Source organism: Amphiura filiformis, chromosome 1 (assembly GCF_039555335.1).
Source record: "Amphiura filiformis chromosome 1, Afil_fr2py, whole genome shotgun sequence".
Lineage (NCBI taxonomy): Eukaryota > Metazoa > Echinodermata > Ophiuroidea > Amphilepidida > Amphiuridae > Amphiura > Amphiura filiformis.
This window is the reverse complement of record NC_092628.1, coordinates 48080067-48096079: the sequence shown is the minus strand read 5'-3', so window position 1 is coordinate 48096079 and position 16013 is coordinate 48080067. Positions and strand designations below refer to the sequence as shown.

At 37.6% G+C, this 16013-nt stretch overlaps 1 protein-coding gene across 1 annotated transcript in view; it reads left to right on the top strand.

The window, feature by feature from the left end:
• The window catches only part of LOC140148115 (uncharacterized), a 48693-nt gene that overhangs the window by 17669 nt on the left and 15011 nt on the right, over positions 1–16013 (top strand). The window contains exon 6 of the mRNA XM_072169973.1: positions 4874–4951. Coding sequence (XP_072026074.1) covers positions 4874–4951 — 78 coding nt within the window. The remainder of the gene's footprint in view (positions 1–4873; positions 4952–16013) is intronic.

Below are 16013 nucleotides of genomic sequence, written 5' to 3'. Positions count from 1 at the left end.
ACATTGATGCCTTTATCAACCCAGTTCAATCTTTTGAAGATTTCTTCTAGGGTTGCCACAAACAACTTGGGTGACATGGAATCTCCCTGACGAACTCCCCTTCTGATGAAAATTGGTTCACTGTCCTTATGAAGTGTTAGTGTAGCTGTGGCATTGGTATATATTTCCTGTATGGTCTTTATGTAGATTTTGTTTATGCCTTGGTTTTTGAGTGCTTGGATGACTGCATTTGTTTCCACCGAATCAAAAGCTTTTTCATAATCCACAAAAGCAAGGCATAAGGGCAGCTGGTATTCCCTAGATTTTTCAACAAGTTGATTCACTGCCTATAAGTGGTCAATTGTGGAGAAATTGCTCCTGAATCCAGCTTGTTCTGCAGGTTGATTTTCGTCCAGTTGAGTGGTCAATCTGTTTGTAATCACTTTGGTAAAGAGTTTATATGTGTGCGAGAGAAGGCTAATTGGCCGGTAGTTTTTAGGATCTTTTGTATCGCCTTTTTTGTGCAGGATAATAACATTAGCACTCTTCCAACTTGATGGTATGGTGTTGGTTCTTAGACATTTCGTAAAGAGTTTTGCCAATGCTTGGATTACTGTGTCTCCTCCACACTTTAGCATTTCTGCCACGATATCATCTGGCCCTGGAGATTTTCCATTATTCATTGACTTCAAAGCTGCTTCCACCTCATCTGCTCCCACATCAAGGATATCTTCCTCTTCATGTTCTGGGACCAGATTTACATCAGGTACTGGGGTTTTGCTGTCATATAAGTCTTGGTAAAACTCTTCTGCTCTTTTGATTATTCTATCTTGATGATGGTACCATCTTCTTCCTTCATTTGAATGATTTGATTTTTCCCTATGACTAAGCTTCTTTTGGCTATTTTTACACTCCTGTTATTTTCTATTTCTCTTCTGACATGCTCTGTATTAAAATTGCGAATGTCGGTTTTCATCTTCTTTCTTGCTGATTTGCATAGCTCTCTATATTCTGGTGTATTGTGTTTTTCTTGTGCTGCCATGTCCCTCCTTCTGCTTAGTAGATGTTTGGTTTCTTGACTAAGCTTGCCTGTATTCCCTTTTTCTTTTGGAACCAGCCACCTCATGTGCCTTTGTAGCTACTGCATCACTAATGTCTTCGTACATGTTTTCAACACTTTCTTCTACTTCCAATCCTTCAAATCTGTTTTTCAGTTCCACTTCAAAGATGTATTTCTCCTCCTGTAACTTATTTAAATCAATTACCTTTTTCTTGGCAATGAGTTTCCTCCTTTCATTACGGATATTGAAGGTTGCTATACATCTAACCAATCTGTGATCACTTCCTGACGAAAATTTGTTGAGTACTGAGATATCTAGCAAAGTTTGTTGTCTGTCACACAGAATATAGTCGATTTCATTCTTGTGAAGACCATTTGGGCTTTTCCAGGTCCACTTGCGGCTTTCTTTTTTTTTGAAGAAAGTATTTCCTATTTTTAGTTTATTTGCCTCTGCGAAATCCACTAAAAGATCCCCTCGTTCATTTCTCTTCATTCATTTCTCTTCAAATGTACAGTTACAACAATATGGGGTCATTCAGTACACAACCTCAATAAAAATGGGGTCATTCGGTATGAAGTCTTTGAAAACAGGGGGCCATTGGGGTAATAAACTGCGAAATGGGGGTCATTGGGTACAGGATTACCAAGTGAGTGTCATTGAGTACACATAAATAAGTGCCAAACTGCGATTTGAATCAATTAACAATTGGAAGCAACTGGATGATATTGAATTCAGCGGGAAAATCCCATTATTTCTCGAGGAAAACACAAATACCACGTACTTTGGGAATTAAAAAGGTCATTGGGTAGCAGGACAAAGAAAAAAAGGGGGTCATTGAGTACCTGAATATTTTTAAAGGGGGTCATTGGGTAATAGGTAGGGCAATAACACAAAAACAGGGGGTCATTGGGTACAAGCCGGTTTGAAAAGGGGGATCTATCCCGAAGCACATGATGCATATCCGTCATGGAAGTGCCCCCCCGGGTCTCGCTATGAGTTTTAAAATATTGGACTCTACTGCGTCTCGTCCAATATTTTAAAACTCATAGCTCGACCAATAAATTTGTAGTATTGGGTTCAAACCATCCAATTTTATATCAAATTTGGGTCATAGCTGTACTATGGGAACTGACATCTATTGGTGGTGTTCAAGGTCATATACTGAGGTCAAAGGTCATTTGAGGTCAACTTGTAAAATTCCATTATTTAAGACTTTTGGTTAAAATTTGGTCTCGTATGAACAGTTTAATTCGTATTGCAACGAAACTTTTACATTAAAATTTGGTCTCATATGAACAGTTCCAATCCAGTTGCAACCAAATTTGAGTCATAGCTGCGCTATATATCTGAACCCTCATCTGCATTATTAATATGGTCACCTTCTCGTGTTGGTGGTATCCAAGATTTCAAGGTCAAAGGTCATTTGACGTCAGCTTGTAAATTAAAATTGGGTCACATATGAACAGTTTCAACCCTATTGCAACCGTTATTATATTCATTGATTGCAGCCCGATTGGGTGCAATACTCACTGTGAGATTTAATATTGCCATAGCAGTACTAACAACAATCTACATTAAACCAACCAAATTGGAAACCATACTCAACATGAACTGGCAACAGCCAAACTGAAAACTGATTTGGCTGATTGAACTGCAGTGCAGCAGGGACATAAATCCCAGTGGATTTCTAACTCAAAAATAATTTTAGAAATTGAAGTAAAAACAAAAGATGACAGCCATTGTTTTGAGCTAATTTTTCAAGATTGTTCATGTTTTTAGAGTAGAATGCATGAGAAAGGAGTCAAGGCCAAGGGAAGTAAGCTTACAAAAGTAAGCTTATTTTGGAAGTTGCACACATGCACAAGACATGCTCATGTGGTTGCAATTTGCATTGTGTGAAGCTAGAAAGGTAGGTTTATTCTCTAGAGTTGATTAGGCAACACAAATCACCAAGCTTAGTAGCCTCAGCCTCAAGGCTTAGCCTAGGCCTTAATCAGCCCAATCAATGTCTCTTGGTGCTAGTTCTATTAGTAGTATAAGAACTGCTAGCGGCGGAATTTTTTTATTCGCCTCCGAAGGCAGCAAAAAAAAAGTTTTTATTTTTCAATTTTAATGTATACCTTTATACAAAGTTGGGTGGGGTAATTTTTTTTTACTCATCAGTGAAGCAATTTTTTTTTCGTTTCACTAGTGGGCAAATTTTTTTTTCAAAAACTCCCATGCCCCCCCGGAAATCTTATGGTGCGCCCCTAATGCTGATTTCATACCTTCTGTCGCTTGTCGTTTCATGCACCACTTGTGCTTTTCTGCAAGCGGAGCGGCACCCTGCTGAACAGCAGCAGGATGAATATGAAACCGAAGTTGACTTGAAATTAAATTGAACTCTGTTGCTTTGGGCAAACACGTAGAGTGATTGATATCTTGGCTTGCTGATGATATTCACCGTATGGGTTAGAGGGGTTTCTGGTGTGACTACACAGTGCAGTAAAATCGTTGCCAGAGCAGCAAAGCGGCAAGTGGCAGGAAAGTATGAAACCAGCAGAGTGCCACCGGCAAGTGCTTGGGCAGCCCCGGGGGGCACTCAACTTTGGAAGCGACGGTATGTGCCTGTCAATAGCCCCCCCCCCCCTCTTTTGAAGTCGACTTTACCCGATGACCCCCTGTTTTTAAAAGCCATACCCGATGACCCCCCTTTTAGCGGCTACCCAATGACCCCCTTTTTTTGGTTGCGGCTACCCAATGACCCCCTTTTTTTCTAGATTTTATAGAATAGCATCATCAAAAATTTTCTACCCGATGACCCTTTTTTGGAAATCTTAAATGACCCCCTTTTTTTCAAAAATATTATACCCAATGACCCCCTTTTTTAATTTTGTTTGTACCCAATGACCCCCTTTTTTAAAATAACGCTTTGAACCCGATAGGCCCCTACTTCGCGACGCCGGTAGGTACATACCGTCACTTCTAAAGTTGAGTCCCCCCCCAGGCAGCCAGCCGTGTAGGGGTGTTTACACACCCAAATTTGTAAATACACACCCAGGTATTGCCCACGTGGCCTATAGTACTTTTTACACAAACTTATATTTACACACCCAGTTTTTTGAATTTACACACCCAAACCTTAAAATCCTGCTTAAGACCCCTACCTGGACTGTCAGTCTCTCTAGAGTCTACTGCTAGCATAATTGGTATCCTTCAAATATTGCAGCTGCACCGAATGTTACTATATTTTGCTGGCCATCAAATGACTGAAATGAACTTGGAAGCTGCATGCCTGCGAGTTCTACGATAAACAAAAACTAATTTTAAACACAGACTAGGCCTAATTTAAAGTAAAGATTCTGAAAACATAATAATGATAAAATTGGATGGTTTGTTTCACCCAATACTACAAATTTCTTGGTATCGCTATGAGTTTTAAAATATTGGACTCGACTACGTTTCGTCCAATATTTTAAAACTCATAGCGAGACCAATAAATTTGTAGTAGGCTATTGAGTTCAAACCATCCAATTTGATATCAAACTTGGGTAATAGCCACATTATGGGAACCCTCATCTATTGGTGGTGTTCAAAGTTCAAATCCTATTGCAAACAAATTTGGGTCATAGCTGCACTATGTGAACCCACAACTGCATTATGGATATCTTCTTGTGTTGTTGGTACCCAAGGTCAAATATTGAGGTCAAAGGTCATTAGAGGTCAACTTGAAAATTAAAATTTGGTCTCATTTGAACAGTTCAAATCCTATTGCTACCAAATTTGGGTCATAGCTGCACTATGTGAAGCCTCATCTATTGGTGGTGTTCAAGGTACCCCTTTTCTTACTTCAGGGAGCAGTAGTTCCACCAGAAAACATACGACGTGTCCGCGGACTTGCAGACTGTTTGCCATTGATGAAAGACGGAACGGTAAGAATAATGAATTCGTCTTTCATTAAGATATCCGCAGTGGGTTTCATAATATTACATGGGTAAAAAATAGGATATTCCAGTTAAAATCCCGGGGGTTGAAATCCACACACTATATGGAAGACATGACTCTAACCCTAACACTGACCCATGGTTTTTGGTATCGGAAGTCAAAGAAGATCCGAATTTTTCAAGAAGAAGAAGAATTTTTGACTTGGCACCCCCGGGATTCGAACCTTTGACCCCCGCATGCCAAGCACACGATCGCGGACCGGTAGCTGCACGGGTTATTGCTGCCCGGTCAGCAATTCCGTCAGCATATCACACTTCGGGTGATTGCGTCATCGCAGACCCTGGGATGCATGCATGTTATGAATTTTTCATCGTGGTATTTTGTGGTTTTTACTGGTGTTAGGGTTAGAGGACACTCTAATCTGGAAAAATACATCTTACCCAGGCAAAAAAAATTCATGGGTATTCCCAAAATTCGCTACTGGTTGCTATGTAAATCATGCCATGAACAGGGCATGTTCTTGGCATGAACATGGCAAGACATTCCAAATCTTTTGTTTTGTATTTGGCATGAACATGCCATGAAATCCTCTATCAAGGACTCATGGGCATGAAATTAGGGGGTGAATTTTCAACCCATGAAAAATATAATCATTTTTGCATTATGGGACTTGGGAGGATGCTTTTATTAGCAGTGATAGAGAAATGGTAGCGAACGGTAGCGAATTATCATGCTGTCAATCAAAATATAATTTGGGTATTAAGTTCACGTTAATTTAATTGGGTTGAATATGCCTGCTGCCCTCGGTCATTTTATGATAAGCATTTATTAGTTTGCCCACTTTGTCATGTTTGTTTTCCACTGCAGCGGTATCCGTGACTGGATTTTGTGTAAACTCGGAAGGAAATCTATTATTATCATGATTATTGGTAATCCAAAACAATTGTGTTCATACAGGTCTTTCTTTATAGCTTTGGTAGTCGTATTGGCAATTTAATGTTAGCGCCAACTGCTGTTACTGCTCCCCTTTCCAATGATTTTATGCTCGCCTTTTAACATGATTAATTGGTGTTTTATGCATGTTGGAAAGTCAGTACAGTCTGCATAAAATTTAATAAATTACATCCGATTTCAGTCTTCTTTTGAAATAGTGTAATATATAGTACGTAGGCGCTAGCTCATTTTGATAAAATAATAAAATGTGATCATTCGCGCATCATAACGTTCTGAATGAAAATAACGAGTTTTCTTCAATCAACGATTAATTTGTCGAGAAAGGCGGCAGAACAATTGCTTTTGTTTCATCATATGATTCATATCATGCAAGTTACGTAACCCTGCTGTGATGGTTCCCAGCAAACACAAAAACGTTTTTAAAACGTTTTAAATGAGTTATATTTTGGCTTTTGGTTTAGGTAAAAACGTTTTAATAACATTAAAATGTCGGGTTATATAAAGGTCATGATAACGTTTTAAAACGTTTTGTATGAAAACACACTACAACAATATTTTTAAATGTTTTCAAAAAACGTTATTGTAAACTATTTTTGCAAACATTTCAGTGCCAAATATTGTGTCAATATTTAAATAACATTATGTTAAAATATTTGAACCCAGCAAACACAGAAATGTTCTTTAAATGTTTTTTTCAAAACCTTTTAATAACATTTAAATGTCGGGTTATATAAAGGTCATGGAAACGTTGTTAAAACGTTATTGAAAATATTTTGGGCAAACATTTTTCGTAAAATATTTTTTCAACCCCAAAATAACATTTTGTTTAGAATGTTTTGTATCAAGTTTTCAAGAATGTTTTTGGAATGTTATTAAAACGTTTTTATACCCATTATATAACCCGACATTTAAACGTTTTCTGTAAAACATTTTTGTTCGCTGAGCGATAGATTATCAAAAAATGTTTTTTAAGGTTATGAAAACGTTTTATACTCTTAATATACCCTTTATATAACCCGACATTTAAACATTTTCTGACAACCTTTTATAACCTTTTGCGAATAATGTCGAAAACGTTTTGTGTTTGCTGGGTTTATATACAAGTCATTTGGTCATTTCTATTGCAGGTATTTCCATGAAAACTTCCTCAAATGTTTGTTGCTTGTTTGTTACAATTTTGACACATACCGGGGACACATAAAGCATTTCAAGTTCAAATATCATGGACGCGCATGAACAGGGCATAATTATTAAAGACCCATTCAGTGATTCCAGCGCCAGTATAAAAAAATTAAAATTGTTTATAAATTGCTTAAAAATGAAGGATAAGTCATTCAAATGTCATTTGGTATTTTTGAAATGAAAAATTTAGCAAAAAACAAAGAAAACATCAGTATTGACAAAGTTGAAGCCCCATTCAAATACATGTACATGTAGATAATTTATATAGGGCCTACTGTCAATATATAAATTATCATGTTCATGTAAAATGTCTTATTTTGTGCATCTACAGGGTGTCCCAGAATGATTTGTACCGTGTTTGCAAAAATAACTAAAAATAGAAGACGGGCAGTGTATCTATTTTTGATACCAGCATTATAATGTTGGACATATCTCCTACTTATTCTGTTAATTTCAGCACGCTACCTTTATTTGTTTTGGCGTGGCATGCAATAATGTAAAATCGATGAAAAACGACTCGCATACCTTTGAAAAATGGCACGATACGATTAAATGAAGAACGTGGGGTGTTTGGCACAGCATTTCGACGACAACTACTGTCGGGGTTGCGCCTTAAAGCTTGCCGGACAGATGCAATGTTCGCTCTAGTTCTTCAGTCTTACGAGCACCTGAAGCTTCACTCTGCCGATTCCTGACAGTTCCGTGCTCGTCAAACTTCTTTACGTTATACACTATCGTCTACTGAATCTTCTTTGCGTCTCAACATAGCTGCCGGTTTGCCAGTAAGATTTTGAAAGAAATCCACGCTGCTGTACAGTAAATTGAGGAGCCGTCTTTTCTGTACCACAACCAGTTCGATCTCTGCAAACATTTCAAATGACATGGACCTCACACCACAATAACTATATTTAAAACTACCGCCAAAAAGCGAGAATGGGATTAGGCCACAAATCCTTAATTCCATGATTGCTTCGTAACGTCATAAATAATAGATAGATATCGGCTATTTAGTGGAAATATGAACAGGGCACAACTAAAATACCTGCATAACTTTTTCCAAATAACTTTGTGCTGAACGGTTAGTAATGTTACAGTTTTTCAAAATAGGTTGCGTTGTCAAAACTTATTTTTACGCAATCTTCTATAACTTCTACTAGAAACGTCCAATTTTTAAAATCTAAAAAATCTGAGAAAGCTAAATATATGTAGAACTTAAAATATAAAACAATATGACCATTAAACATGCCCTTCATACCTAAAAAATTCCATCTTTCCCGGTATAGATCATTCTGGGACACCCTGTATGACAATGACAAAGGTACCAAAATGTGAATTTTGATGACTTTTACGATTGTCCGGATGAGCAAATCACTGATGGGCCTTGCGCATGAAATTGAATGCCAAATGGACATGAGCGTAAAATTGACCTTCGCTAGTTCTCTTAACAAAATGCTTAAAGTTTGCTACTATTAATAACACTATATAGTAATAGCCCTGCATTAATTCCAATGCTTTGACAAAAAAAACCCGGCAAAGTAGACTTATTCGTTGTTATTTTAATAAATCAGATCATGCTTGTGTTTAAACATGCAATTTGGGTGATATGAGTATATATTTTGTATCTCAGCATTTGTGATCTCAGGGAAGATGTATGGCATTTCTCCTTCAAGAATAAGTTTATTCTTACTCCGAGGCCTAAATCCTCAGCCTAAACCATGATCATTACACAAATTACAAGTCATCCAGAGTCATCGATTCCATGCCTTTGGAAACATTCAGTGGAATCTTACATGTAGGTTTTATGCTAAACGTGTTTTGATTTAGCAACGTTTGCACAGCCTTTTTTGTGGAACATTCTGAATATGGGGAATGTCCCCTAATATCAAATAATACACTTTTAGTACATATCATTTCTATAATAATTTGCCTTAAAATGTTTATTATACCGCGATTTTCAAAAAAATCAAATTTTTAGATGTACGGTTTCCTTCAAACTTTGTTATTTTTTAGGCCTACTCAAAATAGAGGGACATTCCTTGGATTTAGAATGCAATTTAGTATGTCTGATGCGCTCTCCGGTCCCACAAAAATACTGCGCAAACGTTGCTATCCGATAGTTTAACGAGCTGCTTAGTTATTACCACAATTGAAACAGCTAGCTGTAGGCCTATTTAGAAGACTACATCAAAATAATGTTTGTGCAAAAACCATAATACATAAAAGCTGAACTTGAGAAATAGAAAGAAATGTACCACATAAGGCGACGGAAAAAAAAACATGTTCTACGGGCGAACGGAATTTTAAAGTATTTTTTTCTGAAGGCTAAAATTACCCTAAAAATCTGAAAAATATCTGCAGATTTTTTTGCAAACATATTTTCTCAAAAATGTTCAGCCAAAAAAATCAATTTGGGCCAGAAACCGCTGATTTTACATGATTTTAACAAAATTTATAAATAATTCTCCAAAGCGCACATTCTGGATCGGTCGGGCCCGTAGAACATGTTTTTATTCGTCGCCTATAAAATGAACAGTATAAATCATTGCCAACAGGGGTTGAAGACCGAATTCAAGTACAAATTTTTACATTGGCCTGGTGATACATGAGTCATTGAAAAGTCAAGGTTTACAATTGAAGCTAATTGATAGTTTGACAGAACCATGAACACTTTCTATGGATGACTCGAACTTCCATGAGCGAACAACAGCCCATCACATAGGTGTCCAAAATTATTAGTAGGCTCACCCTGGTGTTTGGTTTCTGTAACACGTTTAAAACAATGCTAGGCGTTTAATTTTTCATTTACACAGTAAAGGTAGGACATCTTAACACCAAAGTAAATACATAAAGACAGATTAAACAGAGTAAGTATTTAGATTCTAAACATTCAACGTGTTTTGACTTTCAAAATTGTTTAGAAAGTAAACACACTAAATGTCGAATCACAAATCACAAATAACCTTCCATTTGGTTTCAAGTTATCACACTTTGAATTTAAATCTAAATGCATCGTAAGCACTTATAACTCATCGTAAACACTGTGTTTAGCTTGTGTTTACACTCAAACACCAACCTGTATATAATCTATTTTAAATAACACATGCTAAACAGTCGCTGGTGTTTAGTCTGTGTTAATATTAAACAGGCACTTGATATTTTTATTTAGATATTAAAATATCTAAATTATCGCTATAGCTAAACGGTATAGCATTTAGAGTATTTCAGATATAGGTGTTCAAAAATGCGTTTAGATACAAATCCAAAGTAAAATAACTTGTAAACCAAACGGATGGTATTGATGTTATTTTGGATTTGTGATGATTCGAAAGGTACATGTAGATAATAACAACGATTTGGCTAAACGCCTAGCGTGTTTAAAAAGTGTTACACCTGTAAGGATTTATAGTGCAACTGTTATTTACACAGAACATTTGAAAGCAATTTTCATACATTGCCATTAAATCACGCCAAAACAGGATTATGTAGGATATGTGTATCCTTTTTCAACTTTCATCAGGGACCGTTCACAAACACTTGTTAGTGGGGGGGCTGATGCAAAAAACATTATCGCAAACAATTTTCACCCCCCCCCTTTACAGGTCTCAAAAATTTCAGGGCCCCCTTTATGACATGAAAAATATGGGTCAACCACATAGAAAAGCATACATTTTTTTCAGGGCCCCCCTTAGGAGGGTCAAAAAATTTCAGGGCCCCTTTTTGCATCAGGCCCCTAACAAGTGTTTATGAACGGTCCCTTAACAGCAACTTTCATTCAGCGCTGCTTTAAGGCTGCTTTAGCACAGGCTCTCGCTATAGGTGCTCGCTTCACTCGCTGTTCGAGAGGCAAGGGCGTAAATCGGGTGGGGGACAGGGGGACTCACTTTTCAAAGTGGGGGGGGCAGTGGCGTAGCGTCATAGTGGCACGGGTGGGGGAGGCATGTGCTCCCAAGTCGATTGCAAAATTAAAAAAATCCCATAGGAAAATTGTCAAAAAGCGGCTTGTGCCCCCCATCAGACCCGGTGCCCCCAAATATGGTTGGTGCCCCCCCCCCCCATCGGATGACCCACGCTACGCCACTGTGGTGGACACAATATCAAATCCCCCACATTTTTCTCCTCACCCCCCCCCCAAAAAAAAAGAGGGAAGGAGAGAAGAGAAAGAGAGAAAAAGAGAAGAGAAAAGGGGAAAAAAGAGAAGAGAAAAGGTTTTGAGAGGTCCCATCACTGCCCATGCCTAAGGGACGCACCATTAGATTCTCGGGGGGACATGGGAGTTTGGGTCAGACAGAATTTTTTATTTCGCCTTCGGTGGCGAAGTATTTATTTTTCAATTTTAATGTATACTTTTAATTATACAAAGTTGGATGGGGGAAATTTTTTTTACTCATCAGTGAGGCAATTTTTTTCGTCTCACTAGTGGGCGAAGTTGTTTTTTTTTCAAAAAACTCCCATGCCCCTCCCCCTAAACAGCCGCACAGTGTGGTCGATTGTAAGAATATATAGGCCTGTGATTATTTTAGGCATTGTTTGAAGGCAGTTCCTCGGCCCATAAACCTGTCAAAATTACTGTGGGTCGCCGATATACAGGGCCCGTCACATTTTGTCACCAAAATCAGTATTAAGACGGACTCAATGGTGACTTCAACATCAATCCATGCATGCTTTAGCAATTGTGAATCTCAAATCTCAAGCAAAATGTTGCAAATTAGGTTCAGGGCATTTTTTGTTTAAAGCAATAATAATGTAAAAATGATGCACCAAATGACTTCAGTTAGACTTTCATTTTGCAAAATGTCCCAACGTCAACATAACAACAATTAAGTGGTCTACAAATGGCTTCAATTGGGCCTTCATTTTTACACATTTCCTAACTTTTTCTAACTAATTAGTTAACACAACGATAGTGTCAAAATCGAACACCAATTAATGGTTTGTATTAGGCCTTCATTTTGCAAACCTGGGAACACCATCTCAGACACCCCTTATTATGACACACCCAATTATGCATAAAGAAGTTGTCCTTTTCACATCCGCTTTGTTTTTAAAAGCAATAATTCATACAATAATAGTATGCCATAGTCGGATTTTGATAAAAAAATATGTTATTATTAAAGGAGTATTTCGTGATCCTAGCATCCTCCTTTTATGACATTTTTAGTAGATATCCACGCAAAAAGCTTATTCCCAAAATTCCAGTTGATTCCGATTTTGCGTTTGTGAGTTATGCATGATAAATTATGTGTATTACACTGCTCCATCATGTCCATAGACAATGTGTTGTAATTTCGTTCTGGTATACTTTTTGCTAAAATGCAAACCATTTAAAAACTATTTTTAGAAAAGTGTGGGGGGGTGAGGCTGTGGATCACGAAATGCCCTTTTAATCATGATGAACGCATTCCGTTGAACTCAAAATTCTACTGATGTTTATTAGAATTAAAATGTTCAATAGTAAAATGGTCATAAAGAGTTTATATAATTAGATGATTAAAAGTTATATTGAATGCAACATATCTTGTATAATTATAATTGCTCACTTAATATTGAGCAAAATGATTTTGGAATACCAGTTTATTGATCGCGAAAGCCCGAGTAAAATCCATTTGGGAAGCTAACAACATAGGGAGTACCGTATGGTGACTGAAAATATCAGATGTGAAAATCTATCAATTGCACACAAATTAATACAAATCAGCGTTTTATGCTTAATAGCCAGAGTATATGCAAAATGGGCAAGTGGACTACGGAGAAGTCTATCTGAAGACTTGTGCACGAAACAAATATTAGACTTTTCAAACTAACAATTTATAGTGCCAAAATGGTCCAACAAATGGCTTCAATTTGGTCTTCATTTTGCAAAATGTTCTCACTTCTGAGACATCAATGATTATAATAATTGTCATAGCGTCCCCCTCGAGAGGCGTCGCGTCGATTTGTGAACGGGATTAGACGCTCGGTGTTCGCTTCGCTCGCTGTTCGAGAGGCGTCGCGATTTGTGAACGGGGCTATAGTTCTACTATGATTCTATAGGCCTATTTGAGGCTTCCGTCATGTCCGTTGGTCTGTTTTTGACTATCATCCAAAGACCCCGTATTTTGAAAAATTCACGTTCTCACTTGGTACTTCAGTCCTTTGAAAGGCGAGTGGTCTAGGCGAGTGGTCGAAATTGCACAAATACCACTAAAATCAAGTAAAGCTTCGGTCTTTAAACGGTATTTATGTTTAAATGCGCGCGAAGCGCTCAACTTTGTAACTTTCTCCGCTTGAAGAGAGAACATAATTGATTGAATGCTGAATTGGTTGATTCGATGGCTGATTTTGGGAGATTCGTATAGCGAGCGAATTATACGCCTATAGTGTCTGTGGCGAGCCACACACCCCCGTCGAAAAATAATCCTAGTACTACTAACAAGCCTTGCCGTTTGAGGCGAGTGATCGCTCTCGCTCACCACCGCTCGCCCAAACTCCATTTCTAGTGAGCGAGCATTCAAACCCTTACCCATCCCCAAGGGTAATTTTACTGAAAATAGGGACATATCTAAGGATTTTCCGAAAATTGAGACCCATATCTAAAAAGGATTTTAGCTCCAAAAGTGCAAAAGCACAAATTTATTACTCTTTTGCACCATTTTCATCGGTTTAGCTTCAAAATTACAAATCGCGCGCATCTTTACCATGAACCTAATATTCTGTTGCCAAAAGGTGCTGGATTCATTACACTTCCAGAATTTTTTCCCAACCCCACCCCCACCCCATGTCAATAAGAAATATACGCCACTGTATAGCACGGAAAAATTAAAGAGACCCATAATGTCTCAGATAATGTCTAAGGATATTTCGTGGAAAACATACCCATTTGGGCGGCACATACCCGATAGCATTTGTACTAGTACGTGAAGGAAGGATGGCAGGCAAATTAGGCAGGCGTTTGGAAATCTTGGTACATTCCATTGGTCATTCTAATAATAATTGAGAACATTCGTGAGCACTCATTTGAAATGTAGGCCTATATTATAGAAATGAATGTGCACAAATTATTTGCATGTTCTAAAACAATCATTATATCCCTCAAAACCGGTAGGCCTATTTACACCTATAGGCCTATAATTTTCTGTGATTTCCCAATTTTGCAACGGCGCTCTGACATAATTACCCGGGATAATTACTCCAGTCCATAGCGATATCATGTGGGGAATGTTTGTACTTATTTTGGTATCACTGAATAGAAGATACCAATAGCCAGGGGGCACTCCCACTTTGGAGGTGCCGCATATTAAGACCCCTTTTTTTCAGCGCCGCTGTCACCCAAAGACCCCATATTTTTTTATGACAACATGCTCTGTCACTCGAAGACCCACTATTTTTCCATTTGATCTGTCACCCAAAGACCCTTACAAGTTCAATTTGAACAGCAACTATCATTTATCACTGATTTTGTTACTTATTTAAAAAATAAAAGAAGAAATTTGAAGCCATTTATAGAACTGGAAATCCAATGTTTCCGTGGAGCTGTTTTGGCTCTCATCCAAAGGTTCCATTTCAAAAAAAGGTCATGTTCTCACCCAAAGACCCCAAATTTTTTACATTTTGCGCTCACAGAATGCCAAAAATCATGCTCTCATCCAATGACCCCATATTACCGAATTCTGCTCTCACCTTACTGCGAAAGTTCCCGGACGGTTATTATTTTTCTGCAACGTCGGGACGCACAAATTTTATAACCCATAGGAAAGGGCTAGGGTTAGGGTAAGTGCATGTTAGGGTTAGGATTAGAGTTAGGTTATGATTTAATAAAATTTTGCGTCCCGTTATATATGGTTGCAGAAAAAAATTACGCGGCCCGGACCTGAAACTACCCATTTAAGGCCTATATATCAAATATATTTTCCAGTAGCTATAGAACATGTAATATAGAAAATTTGGAGATTCCAGCTATACATGTACTATACAATAGATCAAGTACAGCTAAGTACACGATTTCGTCTTTTGGTCAAATTTATTAATCGCACTTATATAGGGCGATTCGTCCAAATCGCAATTTCAATATACGTTGGGAAGTAAGATTTATTATTAATTTTTGGTGGACATTAAAGATCGCCTGATGAAACATAATCACAAGCATACAGTAAACTCAATTTGCTCAAAATGCTCGATTTGTCACTCTGATCTGAATTCATAACGATATGTAAGATGGGAAGATGTTGATTTGATATCCTAGGCTGCTTTTTCAATTAACCAAAATAATTATAAGGTCATACTGCAGAAAAAACTGAAAACAGGAAAATACACATTTACTTTCAAGAAGTCACTGTTTTAATTTGTCTCAAAGTCACACGAAAAATTACCATACTCAAATATTTAGGGAATCTTGCTAAAATGCAACCATTTAAAAACAACAGCAAACACCAACAGCAACAACAACAAAACGTCATAATTGGTGAAAATAGCACCCTTTTTAACACTTTTGGACGCGAGTTTATAGCAAGTCACGGAGCGAGTTACATCTATATAACTATAATCACCTACATTTAAAAATTTGTTGACTTCAGATAAATATAAATTTTCTTAGTTTTTTGTGTCGGTGGGCATGAAAAAACTAGGAGTCATATGGTTTGGACCACGCCAAAAAGGATCTAGTTTTTTTTAGTAATTGAAAGCAGGCTCATGTTCACTTTTCTTGAAAGGGGTCCCATGGTTTTGGCCAGGACGAGGCACTCAACTTTAGTAGTGACGGTTATGCATGTGCCCACCGGCGCGGCAATGCGAAGTATATCGCGATACAAAACGTTTATGAAAAAGGGGATCATTGGTATAAACAAAATGAAAAGAGGGGTCATTGGGTATAATATTTTGAAAAAAGTGGGTCATTTGGTATAGAAAAGGGGTCATCGGGTAGAATTTTGAAAAAAAATG